Source organism: Numida meleagris, chromosome 2 (genome assembly GCF_002078875.1).
Source record: "Numida meleagris isolate 19003 breed g44 Domestic line chromosome 2, NumMel1.0, whole genome shotgun sequence".
Taxonomy (NCBI): Eukaryota; Metazoa; Chordata; class Aves; order Galliformes; family Numididae; genus Numida; species Numida meleagris.
In genome coordinates, this window is record NC_034410.1 from 38,768,432 (window position 1) to 38,795,180 (window position 26,749).

The 26,749-nt window shown below is 37.5% G+C and overlaps 1 protein-coding gene and 1 long non-coding RNA gene across 3 annotated transcripts in view; one reads left to right on the plus strand and one right to left on the minus strand.

The window, feature by feature from the left end:
• The window catches only part of LOC110393407, a 48,266-nt gene extending 39,662 nt beyond the window's left edge, over nt 1–8,604 (minus strand). The window contains exons 1-2 of the long non-coding RNA XR_002434996.1: nt 8,445–8,604; nt 6,385–6,548 (exon numbers count right to left, since the gene is read on the minus strand). This is a non-coding gene — a long non-coding RNA (uncharacterized LOC110393407). The remainder of the gene's footprint in view (nt 1–6,384; nt 6,549–8,444) is intronic.
• CMC1 (C-X9-C motif containing 1) overlaps nt 8,710–26,749 on the plus strand; it is a 44,921-nt gene continuing 26,881 nt past the window's right edge. Inside the window, exons 1-2 of one of the 2 annotated variants that reach the window (XM_021386267.1) lie at nt 8,710–8,902; nt 19,127–19,231. In XM_021386267.1, the coding sequence (XP_021241942.1) occupies nt 8,725–8,902; nt 19,127–19,231 (283 nt within the window). In that variant the 5' untranslated portion in view covers nt 8,710–8,724. Of the gene's footprint in view, nt 8,903–16,066; nt 16,144–19,126; nt 19,232–26,749 lie in introns of those variants that run through there. The other variant, XM_021386268.1, reaches the window with a different exon arrangement.

Genomic DNA, 26,749 nt, shown 5'->3' on the forward strand with positions numbered 1-26,749 from the left:
TGAAAGAAAGATGAATGAGAAATCCATAAAGAGGTAATGATAAAAAAAAAAAAGTGATTCTCCAAAAGTGCTATGATTTCTTTAGCTAACTTGGCTGTCTCCATTTTGCTATGATTTTCTAGCTGAGGAAATAAACACTGAGCTAAGTAAATTTCCACAATGGAAAACCTCCTTTTCTAAACACAGAGAAAGAACCTCCAAAACAAACAAAACCTTTATTTCTATAGATGCTACTAACATTATACAGCACAGCCAAGTGAAAAAGAATTATTCTGAAATCACAAAAAGCATTTTTTTTAGAACATGAGGGTTAAAATCTTGTTGTTACTCATAATCTGCTGCTCCATATCAGATAACAATAAAATTCAAATTCATGTTCCCCTTAATACAGCTTATTGCAGCATGGGGATTGATTCATCACATTCTTTAATCAACTTTTTGTATTCTACTGGATACAAATTATGATACTGAGGGAGATTTACATGTTTATGTTATAGAACACTGTGCTTGGGAAAAAAAAAGTTGATTTATTCTCTGAAGTGGATTTAGTCATAGTTCCAAATGCCCATTCAAAGTAAAACACAGAATGATTGGGAGCGTGGGCGTTTTCATTGGTTTTCTATTGTTTACATATTCTCTATGTTGATTTATATAATTAATAATTTTTATAGAATAATTTTCTGTTTGTTTCGAGCCTTTGACTCACCAGAAATATGAAATTTTCTCCCCCATAATTTTGTTGCAGAACTTCTGGGAAGTCTCAGAGATGTTTTCTGAACCTTATTGAAAGCTTAGAGCACTGGGTATTCTTTTCTCTAAAATCTGGATTAGTCACTTAAACCAAATAAAAGGTGTTATAAAAAGTGGGGTAAAAAAGCTGCCAAGAAACAACCAGTTTAAAATAGCCTAGCCAAAAATCCCTGTTCTTCTGAGTTGATTAATACTTAGCCATGGTTATGCAAAAACATGACAGACAGCTGAACCTTAGTTACACTTTCTTTTACACATTTCTGCTCAATCATACCTTCTTTGGTGCTATGCTCCTTTCCTAATACTGTGGGATATGTACAAAAGAGAATTATATACCTACATATAAAACACATACATTATTTTTGACTTGTACTACCTATGTATAATGTTAAAAGATAAGCAGTAGATTTGTTCATACTGAATACAGTATTTGTAATGCTTTTTTTGCCACCTGTTGTCTTCTCAATCATTTACACAGTGAGATTTTTCAAATAGATTTGCACATGCCTGAAGAAACAGATCCCAATATCTGATTTTGACAAATTAATACATCAGTAATGCACAGTGATCACACTAATGCAGAATATAGGTAAATAATAGAAGTATTTATGAAAAACCTATAATTCCAAATTGCAGCTTGTTATGAAGTCAAGGAATACGGGTAATACCTTAAACTTATCATTTAACTAAGCAAAGAGACTGACTATGAAATCCTGAATTCAACTGCCAGTTGCACTTTGCCAAAAGTTAAAATTGTTAAAATTGCCACTGAAATTTCAGAACTGTCCAGCACTTCCAAGATCTCATAAGATTTATTTACTAACTTTGCCAAGGTTTTCCAGTGAGCACCCGTGTTTGAGTACAGCTTCATTTCATTATATATATATCCTTACACTCCTTTCAGTTGTGAACAAAGGTTGAACATTTTTTTGGAAAGCGTAAGAGATGGTTAACCAAAGGCTTTGTAGCAAATGATTTGAAATCAACTTCAAATCAATTTGAAGTTGTCAGACTCTTTACAACCTTCTAAATACAACTGGAGTTAACTGGGATACATCTTCTGAGCTTTCAGTTGGATTCTATGTATTGCAATGTAACATTAATCAATATTAAAAAATCACAAGATTTAAAAAATGACACTATAGTTTGCCACATTAACTGCAATTAACCCTTGCTGCCACCTTACCAACAAACCATCAGAACTGGAGTTGTGTGAAACATCTGCTACTTCAGAATGCAAATATCCCTGGTAAGATAGATCTTTAAAATCATGCCAGAATCATATTATGGGGAAATATAAGTCAAGAGCTGAGTTTTGAAGACAGACCTTCCTTCTCTGAACTCAGTGATCTCTTAACACTGAAATAAATGTCAGAGATAAAAGCACAGCAGATATAAAACCATACACAGGAACATAAAGAACATTAGGAAGGGACAGACATCACATTCATTTGCAACTGCAATGAGAAATTATTTCTCTGCTCAAAAGCATGTGATGTGAATAATTTCCCCCTCTTCAACAATACACGTACTTGTAAACAGGCAAGTGCTTAAGTGCCCAACATAGGTAAGATACTATGAACTAAAAACTTATTTCGAAAGCAATGAATGAACACAAAGAAGGGCACAAGACATTTTTTTCCTTACTGAACTTCAGGTTATAGAGTATTGTGAATGCCAATACTATCTCTTGATAACTTCCCTATCTCAGTAAGTATAAATCACAGAATCAGTGCTGGTGAGTTGAGGTTCTTTAGCACAGCGGTGCTAAAGTTAAAGTCAGATTGAATTTTCCAGACTGGTGAATATGGAGATGCTAAGCGTTCAGCATTATTATCGTTGCATCACCCTTATACACCTGAAAACTAAAGGGAGGGAAAAATCTTCTATAAAAACAACATGTTTTGATTATATCAGTCATGGAAGGAAATGCATCTTCTACTCACATCCTGTTTATCTGTCTTTAAATGTCAAGTTGGAATTTGTAACAAGAAAGTGTAGTGAATATATTTAATTATTATAAGCATTACGAAAAATAAATCACAGTATCTTTCAGCTGTTAATGGTCTTTGTTTCTTTCTCTATACCATTAACAAACCCCGAAACCAATGTATGTTGAGGAATAGATTGGAAAGCAGCTTTGAACTTCAGAGCTTGCCTACAAAAAGATGTTCTCCGCTGTGCGACAAACAAACCAAAATCATTTCAGGGAGGGATAAGGAAATGTTCAGGCTAGTACCAATGAAAAGAAAGTTGGATGGCTCAACTGCAAGCTCACACACAGATGCAGTGTTTACTGCTGCCCAGAAGCCACACTGAATTTGGCTTTTTAAACACTTAACATCAGGAAGTAGCCCTTCTCTCTGTGGCATTTAAAAAAAAAAGTGGAAGTATAAAGCAAAAGAACTGCTAAGTAGCTTTTTAAAGAAAATAATGAACAGAAAGAGAACTTAGCAGGAAGGAAGGAAAACATAGTAACAACTTAAATATGTCTAAATTAAACCTCCAGTGCAATTGAGAGTTGCCCTATAATTGACGTGAATGTATTCAGACAAGAAAACATTCTGTCTACAGTCTGAAAAGTCACTGATCTTATAAGAAGGGTAGATCAAATGATGACAGATTATAAAGACGGTCTCATTTTAGTAGTGGACCTTCCCTTCCTTTGCATATTACTGAACTACTATTATTTGAAAATCTAGATGTTGATCCAGTCATCTGTATCTGGTATGTGTCTTTTAGCTTTGGGTTGTATCTGAATTTGCTGAGGTAAAAGAGGAAGCTTTAAGGAAACAAAAGCCAGTGAAAGATTGTGCTGCTCCATGCATACTTTGCAGAAGGAAGGGAATCAAAGTGTTTTTCTCTCTGGCAATTATGTCTACCAGTAACTGGAAAACGTAATTATTATTTGATGCATTTTTTCTAGTTGAGCAGATGGCCAGCTCCCTAGATACTACTTTCAGTGACTTCTTGCTAGGACAACAGACAGAAACGATGGTAAATCGTCACCCTGACAAGATGCTTCCACCTTCCTTAAAACATGAGTAGAAAGGCCTACCCTACGAAGGAAAAGGTTTCATTTTTGAAGAAGTGATAAGAGACAAGGCACAGAGGTCTGGAAATAGTGCCACTGGAGAGCTTGCCACCTGGTGACATGCCAGCTGCAGTTCTTGGAGCAAAGGAGAGGCCAAAGTAACACAGCGCTAGTGCTTGCACTGTGAAGACATCGTTCCAAGAGTCTCACATGTAACTTCACAGGCCTGTAGGCTCAGAGGTCTGCAAGCTGCTAGAACAAGCAAAATTATAGATTAATCGAACAGGACAGAAATAACTCATAACTCCTAGTGCTTCCTTCTCCAGTAGCATAGTCTGCTGAAAAGACCTCTGATCTTCAAACATTTAGAAAGCAAGCACACAAACGGGATTAATTTTCTGTGGGTGAATAGCTTTGCAATGTTGGAATATGCACTACAAAAGAGACTACAAACTTATCCTTCATCTCTCTTTCTCTTCTGGAACAGATTTCTCCAGTCAGTGAAAATCTCAGAATGCAATTGCAGATAAGATTTTGAACAACTTTATAGTGGCTTTGGTAGAAGTATACCTCCCTCAAGCAGAGAAGGAAATGTTTTCTTTGATTCTAAATGTTAATTCTCATTTAAAACTCCCTCATATATCTCACCTACCAGTGAATATTTATTTCAAACAGGTAAGCGTAGCAAAGAATCACAGCCTTTTACTGTAAGTTACATTTCATGGAACAAGATCAAAAATGTTGACAGCAAACACGTTGAAGAGGTGCCATCTGAAAACATTCATCTGAACTAATTTGACAAGGCTATTGTTTGGAGTTAAAAAAAAAAAAATCACACCTGTGTGCAGAGAGATAGAGACTCTTTATCTGGTAAGAACATAGTGCGGAGACTTGTGCGATAGATAATTAATCTCTATTGTTATTTATAGCTTCATTGTTAACACTGTCTTGGTTGATGTGTGAAAATATGTTCACACCTTTGAAAATGGGCGATTAACTAATCAAATGACAATACGAATCTTAGAAACACAGAATTGACTGCAATCCAGAATTACTTGTGACTGTTTTTAATTTTTTAAGAACTGCTGAAAATCAAACATCCCCATTATCTCCAGCATCCTTGAGGACTGTAAGGGAAATTACAAGGATTTCCCCACTGTAGTAATCAATGCAAAAACTGTAACCACAACCATGAGTCTCTTTTTACCAGTGTACCCAATATTTTACCCTCAGGGAATTAACTGCATGAAAAATTGCATGAGAGTTTTCCTTGTACAAGAAGCTCTGGGAAACAGTAATGAAGAAATGATGCATGTAGCACTGAATAAACAGGGACAGATACTAGTATGATCATTAAGTTAAGCTTATAGTACTAACTTCCATCAATGTACTGCAAAGAAAAAGCCCTGCACATGTCATTGAAACTTCACAGGATTGCAGAACACATGCAAGATTCATATTTTAAAAGTCCTGACTAAACACAAATTATATTCTCTGAATGTCATTTCAAAACTCTCTCTACCGATAAGATGCAAGTATGATTTCTTGTTTATGTGATACCCACTTTCCATCCTTTTTTTTTTTTTTTTTTTTTGTAATTAAACTATCCCATTATACTCTTGGATGCTCTTACAGAATGGAGCTCACGTAAATGGCACTTCCACCTGAAGGAAGGCAGTAAATCTTTTCTGTCTATATAGAATGCTGATATTATTTACATCTACTCTGCATATAAAAATGTGCAAAATATGTACTTACAAAGTGTTTAGCTTTTTAATCCACCTACTAAAATTCTTGACATAGCTTTTATCACATTTCTAACATTGTAACCTCCTCTCTTCTCTCTGTGAAAATTGTTCTGCCCAAATTCATTCAAATAGTGATTAAAAAAACCAAAACACTTTTGTGTCATTGACACAGTCAATGTGCCAACCATATCCAGCCATCACCACACAGACTCCCCAGTCTATTTCTTTTAATTTAAAGCCTCTTTCGAGACAGTTTCTGTCTTAATGTCTTAGTTATGTCGTTTCTGTTACCCATAATGTCAGTCTTGTTCAAGATTTCTAATAAATTGTATGACATGTTTTCTGGTACCTTCTCATTTCCACTAGTTTATAATAGCTCCAAGTAGAACAAGTCTATTTTCAGTGCCACATTTGTATATTCTCTGACTCAAAACCTATTTCTGCCCCTCAACTCTCCAGAATGAAGATTTTCTATCATTATTTTTCCATTTCTATTTGTTTTTCAATCACAAAGACCTTGCTTCTTCTTAGCATTTGACATTCCCTTCCGTCATACATGAAAATTAAAATTGCAGAATTTTTTGTTGTTGGATGTTTCTTTTGATATCTATTGTCTTTATCAAAAAACAGAAATACTATTCCAAAGTGAAGTTATCTCCTAGTATCCTGCCTCTGAAAACAGTCAAATTAACACAATACATAGAGCGGAAATTTAAGTTCAGAGGTCTTAAATTTAAATGAATCTTTGTAGTTCTGATTCTGCAGGACATCTGTAAATACCAACAGCCAAGAGTCTAAGATTGGCAAAGAAGAGTAACTTCAATTATTTATTTTTTATTTATTTCAACTTACTGTTTTTAAGTTTTTGGGTCTCACGCTGAAAGCTCCTTTTTGCATCATGTGTTTTTTTTTGTATTTTCTTGTTGCAAATCTGTAACTCCTTGCAGATTGGCTACCTTTTTTTTTTTTTCTTTCCAACACTTGCATTCATTGCAGAAGAAGCATACGCCAAAATCCTTAAAAAAAAAAAGAAAAAAAGAATATGCTGCATTTTCACAGCCCTATTCAAAAAGTATCAAATTGATGCATAAATATTAACTGAAAGTGGTATAGTTTAATATTACCAAAACCAACTGTAATATCCATATTCTACCCCAAGAAACGAGAACAAACGTGGTACAAAAACAAAACACCACAAAGACCCTTAATGCTCTATAACAGAAACGCTCTAGATCAGTAAGGCCAAAGGCAATCGTGTGGAAGATTTTGCCCTCATCACGCTCTACTAATTTCTGTGAATGCTTCGGCATGAAGAACTTAGCTCTTAGTGTGGCCTCAAGTTGAAAAAAATCCATTTTCAAATAAAAGCACTGAATTATCACACAGGGAAATCATGTATATCTGGAAAAAAAAAACAAGTAAGCAAACAGAAAACTGTGAACTTGAAAGTAAGGTCTCTATTTAAATGATAATTATTTTTATGAATAAATAACTTGAAATTGTGATCAAAATTTTTCCCATTGAGTTTTTCTAAATTGCTTCTGTTGTTATCTTCCAGAAGCATATAAGTTTTACGTGGTGCTTGAGGAAGACTCCTGGGCTTCTCACTTATCTGAGAACGTAATGTTTAATGCTCAGTTCATTTGCTCTGAACAGGAAGTAACAATGCAGGATAACAGAGGAAATGCTATATTGAAGAAGAATTTTTGCCACCTCATATAAGAGGCTGGTGTTTAAATTGATTGATTTTTCATACCGCTTGTCTGCCAAAACAGTTGAGGAGGCTGGTAGGAAAAGAGAGCAGGCTCTTTGGAAACTCTGAATTCTGTCCATTAAAAATGTCTTGACTTTCGGCTCTCAATATGTCTCCTTGTTTTAAATTTTTCTTAATTCTTGGGAAATCATTTTTGCAGCTTTATGAATGTAGAACAAGAGCTGCACTGAAAGCAATGCCTCCTATTTTATTATATTGTCCCATGACATCAGAGGTGGATGTTGGTAGTATGGTAGCAGAAGTTGAATCTTCTCATCAATATTCTGTTACATTTCATGGCTGCGTGACAGATGACAGCAGAGGGGCAGTCTGACAAAATAGCGTCAGACATGGAAGAGTGTATGGAGCGAAGAGGTGGCATTAAATTCCTCTGTGTGGAAAAAATGGCACGCACTGACATTCGTTGATGCTTGGGAATGTTTATGGAGACCAAACAGTGGATGTGAGCACACTGAGGCAGTGGGCAATGCGTTTCAGCAATGGCAACAGCAATGTTTAAGGCAAGCTATGTTCTGGACAGCCATGCACAGCTGTCACATCACAAAATTAACAGCATCTTGATCTGCTCATCTGTGCACATCGGCGAATTGTGACCAGGGAACTGCATATGGAGCTGAATACTGGCTTCAGTGCATTGGAAATGATGGTGGCAACACTGGAATATCATTGCAAAGTGATGACTACGTTGAAAAATAGTGTTTTGTAGCTGAGAATTTTCTCTATCAAAATGTGCTATTGTGCTCCTTGTAGCCACTGTAGTTCTTAAGTAAATAAATAGGAGGTATTACTTTCAGAGTGACCTAAGTACTTTCTAACAGATTTGCATTCTGTGTTTTGTTTCTCAAAGTTGTTGACGATATCATTAACAGATAACAAAAGACTGGTCAGTTAAACATACTGGAGACTTAGAAGTAAAAGAGCAGAATTATTGCTCTGCCCTTAAAGTATGCTTTGGATATGTCTCAATACAGAGGCAGACCAAGAGGACACACAGATGGGACTGAACAGCAGTAAACTCACAGTAATGCTACGCAAAAAGCACCGTGTATTCTTTCTGTAGACCTCCTAAAGTCTGATTTTTCTTAAGCAACCCTACTGAGACAGGAAGCTCTTTCTTAAAGGGTGCAAACCAACTAACCAATGAAGGCAGCCACTCCTGTAATTCTCATCTCCTTCTTCTTCCAGCCCCCGCATCACACACCCCACAACAGTTCCAGTGGTCAAAGGCTGCAACACCTCGGCCCTGAAGGCCCCAATCAGCAGCTGTGTTCTCACAGAACTCTGCTTAGAACTCCTGGAGAAGCTGATGTCTGTGCTCTAGAAGACTTCCAGGAACGGGGGAATAAACCCCTTCAGCTCCACTCACAGCCCCCACCGCACTCAGAACCCACAGACCCCAAACTCGTGCCCCAACGCGCATGCGCCCAGGCCGCCTCAGCCCTTCCCGCCTTCCCCTCCACCGCTCTCTACCCGGATCGGGGGAGGGGAGAGGGCTGGTCCGCGTCTGCGCGGTAGCGGGTTGGGGCCGGCTACGCAGAGTGCGCAGCTGCCGACGTAGCGTGGAGCCGCAGATGGAGCCTCCCCGCGGCGCAGCAGGTAGGGGCGGCTGCCGCGGAGCGCTCACCCCCGCGCCTCCTCTTCCCGTCGGCGCCTCGCCATGGCTTCACGTGGGAAGCCCCCGCGGGCCTCTTTTGGTATTCTCCCCTCCGGGTGTGGAGGAGGATCATCCGCGGCAGCCTCGGTGGGCTCGGGCTGCCCTTGGGTGCTCGCGGCGCAGGGGCTCCGCCGCCGGCTTCTGCCTCCGCGCTGGGAGCACGGCGCGGGCCTCAGGCTCCCCTCAGCGGCAGAACCTGGCCTGCCGCCTACCTGGTGAGCGGAGCAGCGAGCTCTCGTAGCCTTGGGCCTCGTGCACACGAGTGTCTCGGGGGCTAATGGCTGTGTCCCTTTACCGAGTTTAAACCTGTGGCCTAACAATAGCATAAGTTGCACGTGACCTGAGGCATGTGCCTTTTGGAGGCACACCTGTGTTAAAAGGCCAGGCCTGCGGCGAGGTGAAGGCTGTCGAGGCATTCGCATTACCCCTAGTGCCCGCGCCTCACTTGGAGTGGCCTTGTCCTCAGGAACTGAAGGGCACTGGCTGTTTCCTGCTCCAGATGGCGATGGCTTGGGCCTGGCTTTCCAGGCCCTGCTCATAAGGCACCGCTGTGGTGGTCAAGCTCTGCTTTTGTGGATAGCACATCTAAGTGCTGGTGTGTTAGAGTTGAGAAAATGGCTAGAGTTAATAAAATGCTATGCAGCAGCAGGTGGTTGTTGTCAACAGCATAATTTTGCTCACAGTTATCCTTTAAAAGAAGTTTGTAGTAATTACAGTAGCTGAAATTAAGCTATTGTTCATTCTTTGTATAGCAGAAAGGATGGTTCCAAAGTTTGCTGTAGGGAGCCTGCTTTGCAGGGGGGCTGGACTCATTGATCTCTAGAGGTCCCTTCCAACCCCTACAATTCTGTGATTGCTGTATAGCAGTGTTTTATTTCACCGTTTATTCCTGTTGTTGCATGACACGTGCCTCCCGCACTGTACTGTAGTTATTTTTTTATCTGTGGTTATAGTCCTGGGGAGGTACTTTAGATATATACTCTATGACGCCAATACTGAGATTGATCTGCTAAGCAGCAGCATTGCTTACTGACACCTCACTCAATCTGCAACCTTGTTATCCTCTAGCCTATCTCCCCACTAGCCCTGCCATCAGTCCCTGGCTGTTACATCTCTGCTGAAAACCTCAGAACGTGTACTGAAAGCAGAGATGTCTACGTGAGATTGTGGAGAAAGTGGAACAATAGCTGCGAGAGGTGTGAGCTGCTCTGTTTGTATCAGTAAGGTGTTAACTCAGATACCCTGGTGCGGTTGTCATCATTAACTGCTTCTTGGCTCACGTACGAGAAAAAAAATAGAGGAAAAATCACAGTTGAGTAAATAGTTACCATGAGTGATGCTCCATTTATGGTTACAAAACAGACAAATATTCTCATGCCTTTGCCAGGCAGTAGGCAGTAAGTATCAGGGAGTTCTCTAAGGCTCAGAATGTTGAAGCCGTGAATCGTGTCATGATTTTTATGGAAGGAGGCATTTTGACAGCCACGGTTTGGGTAGGAACTGTGGTTGTGTTAGTAGGTGATTACATTCATAGAATGGCTTGGATTGGAAGGAACCTTAAACATCATCTAGTTTGAACTGCCTACTGTGAGCAGGGTTGCCACCCAATAGATCAGGCTGCCTGGGGCTCCATGCAGGCTGACCAGTAAATGAATTGGTAGATAAGTCATTTGAGGAAATTCTGTGTTAACATGATTTTGTGTTATCCTTAAGAATGAATATGCTACAGCCCAGCATGGAAGTTTTATTTATTGTTTTTTCTGTATGCACCACTTTTAGAATTGTCATTGTTAAGATGCTACTTTCAGTTGTAGAAGCCATGGGTTATTGGAAGGCACATTTTCTTTTTAACATGCATTTGGTTGTAGTTGTCATTTTTGAATAATGATAACTGAATCCCTTTCTGAGAACTCACAAATGCTTAAAGAGAAAAGTAATGTTACCGATGTTAATTTAGCTGCGCGGTACAAGGTTTGGCACCTACCCTGGATGCTTCTAGGTGACTAGAACTGAGGGACTTCAGAATAATTTTCTTAAGCTACTTAAGTGTCTTGTGATGTGAAAATCAAGGTGGTTGAATGCAGCAGCAGTGTATCAGTGAAAGGACTGAACCGGCCTTCGAGAATTGTTGGGGCTTGTTCTGAAGTGACACGGACAGTAGGACAGAAGTAGAAGAATATACAGATATGTGTTCGTAGCTTCAAACGATAGGAAGAAATAATGGGAGAGAGAGCAATATCAAACTTAAAAGAGAAACATATATAAGTGAAAGGAAGAACAGTTTCACCTTTTAATTGAACTTCTTTACATAACATTGGTGATCAAGAATGTAAGTTACCCTCATCAAGAAGGGTGTTAAATCAGGTTGACCTTTCTGATGTTCTTAGCGTCCTCGACCTGTGTCAGAAATGTGAGTGGAAAGAATAATAGTGGTTCAGTGAAGTTGTTTAACAGCCCATTATAGAGAACTGTTCTGGGAAAAGAACTAATATATGGAAGATGTATTGGGACGCTCCAGCTAGTTTTAGAATACTGAATAGTTTGAAAGGATTCTTTAGAGTTTAAAATCCAGAAAAACATCTTCAATCATTTCGTTAATGTAACTAAAAGGCTTTCAGTCTTCTCTCCATGTCAAAACACCTCATGCTCTGTAACTTTTGGCAAACTGAATAGTCGCTTGTGTTTTTTTGATCATATGTATGTGATATTAGTTTTTAAGGTCTCCATTCATTCATTTGATCTGTACTGATTGTTCATTAAATCTGTTGTGCAGAAATCGAAGATGAATAAAGTAGGCATTGTTTTGTCTTCTTTTTTAATCCTCACTTTCATTAAAAAACAAAAGAATGGTATTTTGTCCTGATATTCAAAGTACTTTCTATTAATTTGTGTGTGGTCTTTGGTATCTGGAATGAAAGATGTAAGCTGCATAGCCAGAGAAACTATTCAACTGTGTCTTGAAAAAAGTGATTGAAGAGCTAAATATTCAATTTTTTTAAGGATGTTAGGCAGAATTTTTTAATGAGACTTCTTTATTTTCTAGCTTTGCATGAAAGAAAAGAGGAGTGCGCAACACTCTTGCCATTCTTAATGTCGTTAGCATCTCCTCTGTTAATGAGTGGGGGTTTCAATGATTTGTAGATTTTCCTGTGCCTCATCTTCACTCAAATGCAGGTTACTTTGCACTTAATTACTGTTTTCTTGTTTCTGTTTTGAATGTATACAAAGTTCTGGAATACGCGGCTTAGGTCTAGTTTATGTGATGTGTTTCCTTTGGTTTATGTTCTTCAGATAGTTTGTGATTTTTGTTTCTTTTTGCATGTGGAAGCAAGCAGCACGTTCTTGGACAACATCCACTCTTAGGAAGGGTGTAGGGTAGTGGGAATTGTACCTTTGTGACCGGTTTAGACCAGAAGTGCTCAAATGTTTGGGCTTCACTTAAGAGGCATGGAACCCTATGTCTAGGAATCCAGCTGTATCTGTAGTGATATCAATTTTTGCTGTCTCAGAAAATACAAAATGTCTATTTTGATTCTGAAATGATTGCTGCCTAGTGTCTTTGTTTAAGCGATGAGAAGTTGTGCTTAGAAGAATTTTACATCAGTTTAACAAGTGAATAATTCAGAAGTAACAGAATTCAGAATAAATAGAATTCTAAATAATAACATCCGTAGTTGTTACTGCCTTCTTATTTTGTGTATTTGCCGGAGTTCTCATCTACAGTTGTCTAGAGGGTTTTGGGGTGGTTTCCTTTTCAGTAGCTCACACCCGGAGTTTTCCTAACTGGCAGGTCTGCTATTCCTATGCAGTAGTTCAAGATAGCATGAATGAACTAGCATAGTAAATATTAAGCCCTGATCTGCATTTGATTCTTTGGGTACAGGCTATGTTATGTGATGAGGAGCGAAAAAAAACCAACAACCAAACCTCCCTGTGTCAAAAATCTCCACAAGCACTTTCAGACTTGGGTTTACTTATTAGTCAGTAGACGTATGAGCATTTGGAAACCGCATGTAATTAACAAATAAGCGTGCTCTGTCAGGTTTGCTTTTCCTTTTCTTTCTAGATATTACAGATTGTAATATAGCCATTGCTCATTTTTAACGAACAGGCTTGTCAGTATTCTTGTAATCCAGTACTGCCATATTGCAAGAACACATGAGCCCCAAAGCAAAATGTAAGATAACAAATTCAGCCAGTGAAAAAGGTGAAAATTGACTTTGAGGTGATGATAGAATGGTGAGAAGTTAAAGCTTTGGAAATTTTCCCTGGTGTTGTCATCCCTGTACTCCATCTTAATTTAAAATGATGTGAATATTAGATAGAAAAGTCTCAAAATCTGCAACTTTTTAAATACGAAGAAATTTATTCATATACAGCTTAAGAAAAGGCTACTGTATAAAGAAACTGCACTGATCAGCCTCTTCTGCTTTTCAATCAGGATTTCAGAGTATCACTTACCTTACTTCACTTGGATTATAACGCTTCTATCGCTTTATGTTGCCCTTCTGTACTTTAAAACCTTGGTAGAAAGCAAAGTACTTAAGACTCCCAATTCCTGTGCAAACACCAATGTGCAAATGAAGTTACCAAACTTGGTAGCATTTCATGTATGTGTGAAAATGTTCCCTCCTGGTCCATCATGAGCTGGTTCACACTGGATGTTTTTGTCTGGTAAAATTCATTACCTCTAACAGGATCCTGAATGTTTCTGTGGGACGAAAGATGCAAATGAGTATGCTGAAACTGTTTTGTCATTTTTTGGCCCTGTGAACTTCTTGGATTAAGGGCTCACGGGTTACAGGATTGGGTATTTAAAGTATTAATTTCATCTTCAAGAAACATTTTTTATAAGCTACAATTGCAGGAAAAAATCCTTATGGATTTTTAGAAGCACCTGCTTTTTTTTTTCTGCTGGCGACTTGTAATAGATGTATCTCTAAATTAGTTGCAGTAACGTGTCACTTTGTATTTCAGAATAGAGGCTTCAAGTAATTGGTAACGTATTCAGTGATATAGACCTTTTTTGATGACTAGTTTTATGGTGCACATATGTACACATGACTTAGCATGAATTAATATAGGATCTGTAACTTGTTATTTAATCCAGATTGGCTAAGCTTGGCAAAATGACAGAGATGAAAATCTTGAATGCATTCTTTTCCTGAAGGAGTTGTAAGCTATAGCTGTCTTTGTCTGCCCCTTCAAAGTGCAATTGTTATGCAACTAAAATAAGTTTGAAGTGGGTTTTGAAGCCAATGGTCTGATGATGAACATCCTCCTGTAAGCATACAATTAACACTGCCCTGCTTCTTCTTTTATTAAGAAAAGTATATTTTCCAGGCAGCTTTGTAATCAGCTCATAGGAAGCTATGATCTTTGTCAAACAAAATAATTCTGTGCTGTCTTTACAGTAATTATTTTTGTCAAGGGATACAAAAAAAGATTAAACCTCCAAACTTAATGCCCTTTGTGAACTTGTCACTCATTGCTTAGCTCATCATATATACTGTGTTTCTTACTGAACCATCTGATATATTTAAAATACTAGTTTGAGTTATTTTTAAAAAAAGATGTCAATAGATAACCAAGGACATCCAAATTACAAGCAGAGTAACCAGAAATTCATGTTTCAAAAAACTTTTACTGGAATTGCTTAACGCAGTTCCTCTCGGATGCTAAAGGTGTGAGGCTTCTTCAAACATCTGGACAAGTTTTCAACTTTTTCCCAACTTTTCTGAGTAATTGGTGTCCTTTTTGCCTAAAGTCATATGAGAGATGAAAGTGGAGCTGTAAACTGCCAGCAGGATGTAGTGACACAAGGATGAATAGGGTCAGTAACCAGCAAAGTTGAGTGAGGAAGAAGAGGTGATGAAACTTATACTGGGTCATTGTTCAAGGGAAGGTTTCATTCTGGTGTCTCCTTTTCATAACAGTGTTCTAGTCAATATGACAGGCTGCTAAAGTTCCTTTCGTATTATCAAGACTGTAAAGCAGCTTTGTTTTCTTCCCTCTCTTGTCCTTTTAAAGACTTGCTGTCCATTGCTCAGGACTGTGCCATGGCCTTCTCCTTCTCCAGGCCTTCCTGGATCCTATAGCTAGAGGCTAGAAGGCAAAGAAAGCGTTTCAGTCAACTCCTGGTTTCCTGGCTTCCATGCAGAGAGAACAAGATATGTATTCTCTGCTGTTCTAGTGGTTGCATCCTACTGATGCCCATTTCCTGACTTTTTTTTCTCATTTTTACAAAAATAATGAAAACTATTAAACCAAATGGTTGCAGTCCTTGGCTTTCCATGGCATTAGGTAGCTTTTGCAGCTGAGGGTTTTAATCAACCACAGAAAACTATTACAAATGTAGCCTTGTGCCCTACATACTGTATACAGTCAGAGCTGTTTCAGGCATTCAGATTTGCCAAAACCCACAGATTTTATTTCTGTTAAGAAAAAAAAATGGTTATTAATGTTTCACTGAATAGGAGTGTCTCATCGTTTTGTAATCTCTACCCTTAATTCTTTACAGTAGCCTGAAGCGGCACGGAGAACAATTTCTCTTTCAGAGGGATCCTTACTTTTCTATAGGTTTTGTCCTTGTGTCTGCAAGCTTAGGTCTTTGAGCTGTTGTGTTCCTTGTCCCCATGAGAAGTGGTGATGTTCTGGAGTGTGCTGATATGATTCTGTCTGATAGCGTTACTTCACCAGTTCCTTGGCTATAGCTTTGCTCTCATTTTCAAGGAGTCAGTGGCCTAGATGTGTTAAAATTTGCAAGCTTACATTTGGTTCTGTCTTAATTTCTGTGTCTAATTGTACAAAATGCTTGTTTTCTATTGTTAATAGTATTTTTAACAATACTATATTATCGTTAATTCTGATTTTTGCAACCTTTACTCAAGTTGCTTATGTTCCTGGTTTGTTCCTTGTAACTTTTGATTGAAGTAGCAAATTTCAACACCAAATCCTATAAAGGTAGAATCTGCTTGAACTCTTAAGTTGCTGGAACAAGTGTGCACAAGTTTTGGCTGGTGAAGACGAGGAGGAAAAGCTGCTCCTAACACTTGTTTGGCCTGCTGGCAGCTAAGAAGTAGTGTGTTCTTGTCTCACTTTGCAGCCAAATGCTGAGAGCATCTCGAGCAGCCTACGCGGAAGACCAGGCAAAGTGCAGGGAGGATGAGGATGGGAACCAAAGGTATCAGCTCTCAAACGAGAAGGGCTAACTGTAAGAAAACCTATTTCTTGCTTGCCTAGGAATAATTCTATTGATATTTTGAAGAGAAAATAAAACAGCAGGCAAAAAACGTAGCAGGTGTATTGTAATACAGATTGTGTTGGGACTAGTCGGCAGCAAATCTGGTATTAGAAAAAGAAATATATTTCTTAGTGCAGACTAGTGAACTATCTAAAGGGAAAACACTACTTATTATTCTAGAAAGTGTAATATAGTTGGAAAAAGGCAAAAGGAATTGGTGGCTTCACATCATGACTGTCTCATGTTTTTTGATGAAGCCTTGCTTCTGAGGTGTTGTTTCTTTGAAAGTTCTTGCCATGTAATGTTAACTGCAGAGTGATTTAGTTAGATTGATGATGATCTCTTTGCAAGTGCTTATAGGTTGCTATCAGAAATATGATTATTCCACTCAAACATTTTTCTAGCTGGTATCTGATATTGTTAATATTCACACCTTAGTTTTCTTTAATGTTTTGTGTAAATGCTAGGGATATCAACTTCAGGAAAGTTAATTTGATGTCCAGATAAATTTGATGTCCTTGAATGAAAATCACCATGCGTGTAATATAATGAATAGTTTAGAATCGAGGAAGAATGTTAAAATGCTTTAAACATTACAGTTGAAAATCACGAGTAAATACAGTACTGCTCAAGTGAACATCCACACTTGACCTGTATGGAGATACAGATACGTGCAGGTGCAGAAAGCTACCACCTTGACTGTATAAAATGAATTGAATTGCTTGTCCTCCGTACGGTTTAAAAGCTGATATTTGCCAACAAACTTTTGAAGAAGGAAACTCCTGTAGATGAAATCGTAAGTGGTCTTTATTCTTGCTTCCTTTATACTGTTCCGTAATTCCCTCTGAATTCCTGTCGTAGCTCTTTTCTGGTTCTTCTTACTGGACACTGCCCTGTGTCCTGAGGTACCCACAAGAGCTGATGTGATGAGGGTGCACAATGCCAATTAGGGATTGTCAAATCCTCTGCTTTGGTGGTAGCTGATATTCCACTAGCCAAGAAAAAATAAAGGCATAGGCTACAGTTTGAGCCAGTGGTGCTCATGACAGCTGTAACCTTCCCTCCACATGTTCTACTCTTGCGCAGTTCTTTCACATGGACCATGGAAATTTCACAGTGAAATAGATTGGAGAATTTATCTAGCTGAAAAATTGCCTGACAAAACTTATTTACTTTCCAACCAAATTCACTTCTCTTTTCAGACCACGGGCCTGCAGAGGACATCTGTGTGTGCAAAGGGAAGAGCATTGCAGGCACTGGGATAGGGCAGGACTGCAGTAGTGCCAGTTTGTTTTGACTGAAGTTGCTCAAAGTAGTGTTGAGGCATGTGATTCAGTGGTGCTGTTTCCTGCCATACCATTATGGCTGAACTTATTTGTCCTGCTTTTTAAGAAATGTGCTTTAAAGTTTTATAAGCTTACATTTTACTGCACAAATGCTCTGTACAGTAGTTGTACTGATATTCTGAAGAACCATCAGAATTGTATTTAATTATGATTATGTTCTCAGTCATGAAAATCAGAACATAAAACCAAATTAATTTGTGTTTAGTATTTTTGCTGCAGAAGAGACTTTGTTTCCTTTCTTTTGTGGTAGTAGTTTAAAACAAGACATTTTTCAGGAGAAAGATAAGGTGTTAGTTCTATTTCTGTGAATTGGTCATTGTAATGTTCTATTTCATTCCCAGACTCCCCCGGTAATATCACAGATACAGTGCTGTGAAACCTCATAATGTAGCCTCACAATGTTACTAAATGTGAAAAGATGAGGCATTAGAAATGACTGGAGAAACAGTAATCTGTTTCCTTTTGATCTAGAGGTAACTGCAAATGCTCTGAAAATTAGTGCGTTTGAAAAGGGGTAGCTAACTTAAATTTTTCTCATTTCCTTGATTTAATACTTCACACTTTTTCTTCCGTTTAGTCTAAATATTTTTATGTTATTTTTAAATGATATGATTGTCACTCAGAATAAAGGCGTATCTGACAGTTTTCGTAATGGGAGCATCACAACTGATTCTGTGTTGAAGAATTATATCAACATCAAAAGGTAACTAAATAGCGTGTTTGAGGAGGAAAGTAAGGTATTTGTATAATGATGTTGGACTCTACAATGTTCTGAACAAATGTTCTGTAAAGAGCTTTTAAATCAGAAGCTAAGAAGGAAAAAGCTGTGCTCAATAAATTCACACCCCTTTGTTCTGAAGAGAGTTGATTTAGAAAAGAATTATTGCAATTCCAAGTGATCTCTGTTCTCGCTAGTTGTACTCATAGTACTGAATTCTGTTCAGAGGCAACTGAATGCAAACCACAGCTCTACATTTAAATTCAAAATTCAGACGTCAGTGTTTTCTCTTGTTGATTTTCTCAATGAAGAAGCTCACAGATTCTGTATTTAAGAAAAAGCTTACTTGTATTTCTTTTCAAGGAACCTAAGTCTTCCACGTAGTAATACAAGTTTTAGATTCTGCTCTAACATGCTATCTTTCCCTGCTTTATTACATGAGTTAAAAAGCTGTAGATTGTATAGATAATGCAGATAGAAAAATATTAATATCTCAAATTAAACATAACTCTAAATCTTTGTGCTGTCTTTATGCAGATGTTTTATTTAGTAAGGTAGAAAGAAGAAAGTGCTGCCAGATTTTTAAATTTCTTTCCTTATTTTTGGTTCGTTTTGTACATTGAGCAGGACAGAAAATGCTCAGGATAATGCTTGTGCCTGTATCTGAGAAATTTCCAATCTTGGGACTTTCTTGCTTTTCAGTGTATGCTTCTTCCAAGGTATTTTCTGCTGTTGGCTTGTGACAGATTTAGTATATTAGTATCTGTTCTATAAACAGTATTGTGTTATTTCCATGGATTGACTTTCTATGATGCTTAGAAAAATAACTTTCCTTTTTTTTTTTTTCTTTTTGTTTCAGTCTCTCTTGCAGGGAATGATAAGCTGAGACACGTTGAAAAAGATGTCTTGATTCCGCAAATAATGAGAGATCGAGCTAAGGAGCTGTGTTCAGATAAAGTGCAAGGTAAGAGTCAGATGTACATCAGGTGATCTGATGTATTCACTTACGTGAGACAAGTAGTCAGAGAATTAACGTGTATGATCAGCATCTTAACTGCTCACTGTGAAACCAGAAATACAGTATGCATATAAATCTGCCGTGTTGGCTTTGGCTGCTCGGTAGTGTGGAGTGTTTATCAAAATGACTTGTTCTTGATTGGCTTCTGATTGATAGAAAACTTTCCACATTTTGATCTAGATTATGTGATGAGAGAACAACACAAGAGTTACTTGTACGTATTATTTGGTGCTTCCGAAGATGAAATTGCTTCATGTGAGCCTTTAGGTAGAGCCTCCTTCATTATAATAGATTTATTTACTAAAGTGTATCCTTTCCCTCATCAGTGCTTTAGTGATACATTCACTCGAGGATATGTTATTAGACAGAATTTGGAATAGGCTGATGGTGTCTGCTTTGGTATTTTTTATTTTCTTTTAAAGACTACTGGTTAAAAGAAAAAGTTTGAGCGCACTCTCCCAAAATATGTAGACTTAATTATTAATTATACGTATGTTCACTATACTAGTATATTGTGTACGTTGTGAAACATGCAAAAAATGGAAACTAAAAAAGAATGAGATAAAGATGAAATAAGCTAGTCAGATTGTGTTGCACATTTATATCTTTAACAAATGGATTCAAAGCCTACTGAAACTTTTTCTGTGATTTTTAAATAGATAAGAAAATTTGGTTTCCATGTTAAAGTACACAGATACATGAGAGGGTTTTATAGGTGAGACACTTGCATTGTTTTCAGTAACAGTCAGTAACAATGAACACATTTCCAAACATCCGTTTTCAAACTGCTCTCTCCGTAGCACAAGTATCTTTGAAAAGCAGTTACTTTTTCCCTCTTTGCTGAAGCATCAACTTCATCTTGAAGGGACGCGTCAAGTGGGTTTATTTTTCTATTTTTTTTAAATATCTGCCAGGCAGCAAGCTCCTCACAGCCACCTGTCATCAGAGAAAAGGTCAGCAAATCTGCAACACTTGTCTTTTTGTGGAAAAAAAATATATATAGAGAGAGAGATATATATAAAAAAATTTTTAAGAGCCAAGGAAACAAAAATGCTTAAAGTTTGGCAACTCTTTTAAACACTTTGTTGTGAGATAACCAGCAAACCCCCCTGTGCTATGAAAGATTTTCATGGTCGTTTCCTGTCTCATTACAAAGTCCTGTACAGATTCTGCTGCTTAAAGGGCTTGTTTTTATAGAGATAATGACATTGATGACATCCTGCAGCACTTTGTGTTCTTCTTGCTCCAACATGTTGCTGCAAACCCATGGCTATGACTAGTGCATTGGAAAAGTTTAGTGCTTGGTGTTCTCTAACCTTTTCCAGGAATCCCTTTCTTTATTCCCATGAAAGCAGCTGCTCTGTCAGTGGTTACGCTTGCACAGTACTTCCCTAAGTCATTGGTTTCTAAGCACAAGTGTTTCACTGATGGTGCGAGGCTTTTTGTCTTTTGCTGTTAGAATAATCTTCTCGACTTCAATCACGAGGCTTAATAGGAAAGTGAAGTACTAGATTTGGTATGATGACTTGAAATAACACTGATTAGATTGTTTTTGTCTTTACTTTGTAAAGTGGCTAGGCAACGAGCTCTTACTAGGAGTAGAACAAGCGTCAGCTCTGCCATTTTTGTGTTTGGCTGTGGTTGTGTTGTTTACACGATCTTCAATTCACAGTTTCTTTACAGAAGTTTTTTTTAAACCACGCATCCGTTTTCTGAGGATTAAATTTAGTTACAACTAGATAGTATAATCCATAAATCAACTTAACCAGGTGCACACAAACTACTGTATGTCACCATGCACTGAAAGCAAGCAGATGAGCAGGAGTAGCACTGTCACCTCTTTTACCTTGTGGAACACTCATAGTTGCCCAAGGACACCTCATTTATCTTGTGTGTCCATCTGATACCATTTGGACCAAAGGAGGGCACCAACATCAAGTTGTGTATTACATATTGGTAATATTAGTAGTGTGGATCGTTGAAAGGGGACATCAGTTAAATCTTACGAAAAATAGGATTTGTGAATTCACCTGTCTCTCTGTTAGCTCTGAGCCAGTTTTGATCAAATTTCTTCAAAGTTAGAGGTAGAAACTGAGTGTTTCCAGTGCATTTTTTTGATTAAATGAATGAACAAACTCTACATTTGTATCCCTTCTGAAAAAAGGTGATTGCATCGCTTCAGCTATTTTGTTTTACACCTTTTGATTCCTATAGGGAGGTGGAGAGCAAATCATGGGAAATGAAGGTCAAACAGTTTTGTCAACAGGAAAATTTTTCTCTCAAATCCATTGAGAAATTATTCCTGGAATAAAGTTGTCTTGTTAGTGCAGAAGGATAGTGTTAATCGTGGTAAATAGGCAATGGTTTTTATGCTGGAAACAATTACAAACTATGACTATAAGGTGTGTAATTAAGTAATCAGAACTCCTGGGATCCAGTTGCTGTGCTACAGAGTGCTCATGTATGAAATGGTGCTGTTTACACAAAGTAGCATAGGTGCTTGTTTAACTTGTTCTTGGTTTTGTTTTTTCTTCTCTTTGTTAATTTTGTTTGACCAACTTCTATTAATATAGCTTTGTTTCACTTTGTCTCTAGGAAATTGTGATAAATGTATTATTAGTATAGGAGGAAAAGCTATTCTACAAGTACGGGCCTTTACAATTTTCTTGATCGTGCTAGCTTCCTATCTATCTCTACGGGGAGCCCCTGTACATTCAATAGTTCTCTGCATGAGCATGGGGTCCATCTGTATACAGGCCGTTACCTTAGCCTGCAGCTATACCACCTAGAGATGCGTGCTCATCAGAGCTAATAATGTGAGTAGCGACAGCCTGTCCAGCACGTGTTTGAGAGGCATCCAGAGAAAAGAAACCCCAAGGGTTAAAATAAAAAGAATAAATAAGATAAGGTTTTGTTAACTCAGGAGGTGATATTGCTACACAAGCATGATTACATGGGTGACCCATTGCTGTGCTGGGATGTTAGCTTAACAGAGTAGCTTAGGGATGAAATAACCATGAAAATTTGTCCATTCTTGTGATAATTTTTAAGAACATTTAAGTAAGCCAGTCGTATCTCATTTTACTTGTTTAAATTTATTTTGATTTTTTTTTCAAATTATTGCAGTATAGCTCTCGTGAGTGCTGTATGCTTCTCAAGAGTGATGTAGGACATCTTAGTTGCAGAATAATTTGTGTCTAAGATTCAAACACCTTTCTAGTGAAAATTGCTATGTTAGTAATTTTGCTAAGGGAGTAAACATGCTTTTTGAAGAACAGAAATCAATTTTCAATGATCAGAATGTCAGCATGCTGTATTATGTAGATGTCCATGAAATGTATGTACGTGAAATCGTGGGCTATTATTGGACCATCATGCAGAGAACAGTACTTTCATTAAATGTTGTCAAACAACCAAAACAACGCAGCTCATTGTCATGCAGGAACTTTTCAGAGTATTTATGCAGATACTAGCATGAATCGTATTATACCCATGTAGTTCTGTATCAGTGTACTATTGGAGTGTAACAGACATGCTTACAAACTTAAGTAGCAAAAAGGAGTGTTTATCTGCTGTTGCTGCAGCCATTTATTTGACAAAATGATTTGTTAAGCTGTATTCCTTTGAAATTGTCAAGATTTTAGTTTTAATTTGCAGTTATAAAATTTAAATTTTGAGTAAATTTCTTAAAATCAGCAAATATCAGGAACCTCAATCTAGCATCATGGAAAGGTTGTCTTAAGCTTTGTCAAAACATCTGCTGTTTCAGCTTCTTGTGCTCTTCTTTCCACGACTCCTCTCTGCTGTGAAACTAGAAATACCAAAAAAACTGGAAAGCTTTTGTTTGATTTTGATTCCATATACATAAATGTTTGTTCCATTTCTTAAGAGCACTTATTTTGCAGTTCAGAGTTATTGATTCTGAAATTTTTAACTTCTTGGAGTTAGATAGAGAAGAACCCTTCAGGGCAGAAATATATAAGCCATAGTACTGTAAGTATTGTACACTGAGTTAGTTTTTATTTTTAATAGCTTGGCTGAGGAAACAAAAACAGAAACAGGTAACTTTTACAGATTGTGGGTTTTCGTTCTGAAGTTGTCTTATATTTAGCTCCTCAAAAGAAAGTACTCAGGTCGTTGAGTCAGCCATGAGACTTTAATATTGTTTTTTTTTTTTTGCCTATGTTTTCTGTATTTGTTGTGTTAGAAAGTACTTCTCCCCCACCTTCCCAAACTCACAATCTTTTTTTTTCTTCTTTCTAGTAACAGGAGATTTCAGTCTAAACTTTTTTTTTTGTCTTTTATGTTTTGGTGTCTGCTACTGATCAGTGGGTTTGGGCCTTTCACAGTCAGCAAGAGAGACTTGCAGATGTCTTCTGTCAGGTTCCCAGGATTTGTGTAGGTAGCTGAACTATATGCTTTTCAGGGTGAGTACAGGAATAGCTAGTTCAAATCAGCTTGGTTCTGCCATTAGGAAGGCAGTGAAGTAAAGGAAACAGTTTGGATGACTGAACACTTGAACCTGCCTACAGCTCTGCAGATAAGGATGTGACTGTTTCTTGTTTGAAGTTTGTTATGGGAGGAATTAGTTTGGCCAAGACAACAGGATGTTCTGTATTTTTTTTTTTTTTTTTAGTATAAGAGGGAGACAAAAGGAAGATGGTTTCCACCTGTGGTGAGTTGGGGATCTCCTCTGGAGCATACTTATGTTGGTTCTGATGTCTGTAGGAAGTAATTAGCAATGTGAATCCAACTGCCCTGAAAAATCTCTTAAGATACTTGGCAATGCTTTAAAAATCAGTTTGGAAAGTGTGGCTGGAAAAGGACATTTCCAAGCAGTCACCCTCCTCCCATTCTCCATGTTCCCCATTAGCCCTCTCCTCCTCGGGGCTCATGTTGATACTTAGTGAAAATGATGGGATGCAACACTACTGCAGGCTTCTCTACAGTAGAGCATGACCAGTGTCAACCAGAGTTTTGATAATGTGCAGTTACTCAACAGTCCTGTCACTGACATTATCTCTGTCCCCGTAGGGGCCACCTGCTCTAGACCATGACCCTTACACCTGACAAATCAAACTCCGTAAAAAGGAATAAAATTCTGATTGAGGTATATTTGATGCTGTGCATTTAAATGCCTAGGTACATGCCTGGATATTTGTCCTTCCAAAAAAAAAGTCACACACACATATATATATATATATATATATATATAATATATATATTCTTTTATAAGAAATGCAAATAATGAAATATATGAAATAGTGAATTTCAGCTTGATACATTACTCAATGGTATTGCTTACTTTCCATAACTGATACAGACCATTGCATTAACCTGTTGGTATCTATAGTCTGTTCTGAGGTTAACACTGGCAGGTACTAAGGCTGATAGCATCGGGAAATTGAATGACAGCTCATATTTTAAAATGTCAATCAGTCTTATTTTCTTGACGCAAATTGAAACTAAAAATACCATTCATAACTGAATTTTGCTCACCTGCTTAACTGCATAGGGGAAAATACAGTCCTTATAATCTTTTAAAAATTTGGATATTTAAGGAATGTATGGAAATATAATCATCTGCTAATTGACTGAAGCAAAAAGATCAAGTAACTGACAAAAATCAGTGAGATAGCATAATGTTTCCTGGTAATATTTTTGTTGAGCTGCTGTGTCTGGAAGTTTGTTACCCATGCTTTTGTACACATTGATGAGAATTTTGATGGAAAGCCTTAAAGATTGCATGGGAGGAGCCATAAACTTTGTGACTGGAATAGCCTTTTTCTATGGGCGGGGAAAAACAATGCTGCCTTGTCACCTACAACTTCATTTTTCTGAGAAAACTGAGTGACAAAATTACAGATAGAAAAGGGGAGAAATACGTTATCCTCCGTTTTATTTATTATCTGCACATTAAAGTACAATATAGTCGTATTGTGCGACCCTCTCACCTTGTATGAAGCTATTGAGATTACTGTTTCACATGCTGTGTAGTTGTCAGTTATTTAAATGGTATGTTTTGATAGTGATACAGCTATATTTAGTACTGGTAATGAATTAATAGGTGTTTTTCCCTTGTTGGTGTTTCTGAGGGTGAGATGCTGAATTTTTACGATGTTCTTGTCTGTGCACAATAGCTTTTATATTTGGAAAAGATTCAGATAGATATATTTCCAACAAACATTTACTCTCATCGCATTTAACCATGTGAGTGAATTAATACAATCTCTAGAGGGATTATGTTATATTGAGCTTTGCTCCAGCAAACTGAGCAGAGAGAACAGCTATATGTAAATTACAATTTGAAGAAATGAGATCACAGATCTAACGTTTTTTTTTTTTTTTTGAATGATACTTACAGTATTAACTAAGCAAATCTGATTTAGAAGATTTCATAGGAAAGAAATATGAGATCATATTGTGTTGCTTGTTGATTGAAACTGTAAGTATTCTAACTTGTGTTAGGAGTTCCAGTAAAATGTTTGGGGAGGGAACTTAACTCCATTTGATTTTTTTTTTTTTTTCCTTCTCTCCCTTCATGTCATTTCAACCCAGCTGATCACAAGAAATGGGTCAGACTGCTAGCTTTACCACTGCAACTCAGTTGTGTAGGGTTTTTTATTTTTTTTTATTAGGGAATGGAACAGCTTTTACAGGGACAAAGAGAAATGAAATCACTTTCAATGAAAGAAAGAGGCCTCATTATAGCCACCAACAGCAGTTATTGACAGCTACACTTCCTATTAACAAGGAGCATTTAAGAGTTTGGCTGTTGGATCTTTGGACTTGATCTAATTTGCTAGCATTAATTAGTTTCTTTTGAGCACAGACACTTGGTGCTCACAGCTATAGATTTGGAGGACTAATTAGAAAAGAAAATTGAACAGAATGGAGTAAGGCATTAACCTTCAACCATTACCAGCTGGGGCTCTGATAAAGACCACAGAGTCCAAATGCTCCTATTCATGCAAAGAGTACTCTAATGAATATCAATTTCAGCCAGGTTGCCATATCCTACAAGCACTGTCTTAATTTTGGTTCTCTTACCTGTTACAAAATTTTATGTTTAGATACTAAAATGCTGGTGATATTTTGGAGTTCGTACCTTGGTAGGTTATCTATGTTCTGTCTACTCTTTTGGTTTTCTTAAGTTAGAGATTTTATTGGTTTCCAGTTAAGATCCTGAATTCCAAATTGTTTTCCCATTCCAGCGTAAATATATTAACACAGCATAGATTAATAGAGAATATTAACAAATGCTTGTTTAAGTAGAGGATGCCTGCGTGGATTTGGATTATTGTAATGCATGAGCAGTGATACCCACGTTAAGCGCTGACCAAGTTAACAGCTGAAGTTTGAACAATAAGATAGCTGCTTCTGCAGCTCTTTGGAGCAGAGAAAGTATTGTATTGTGGTGCTGATTATCATGTTTCAGGAGGAAAGCTGTTCTTTCAGACCTTG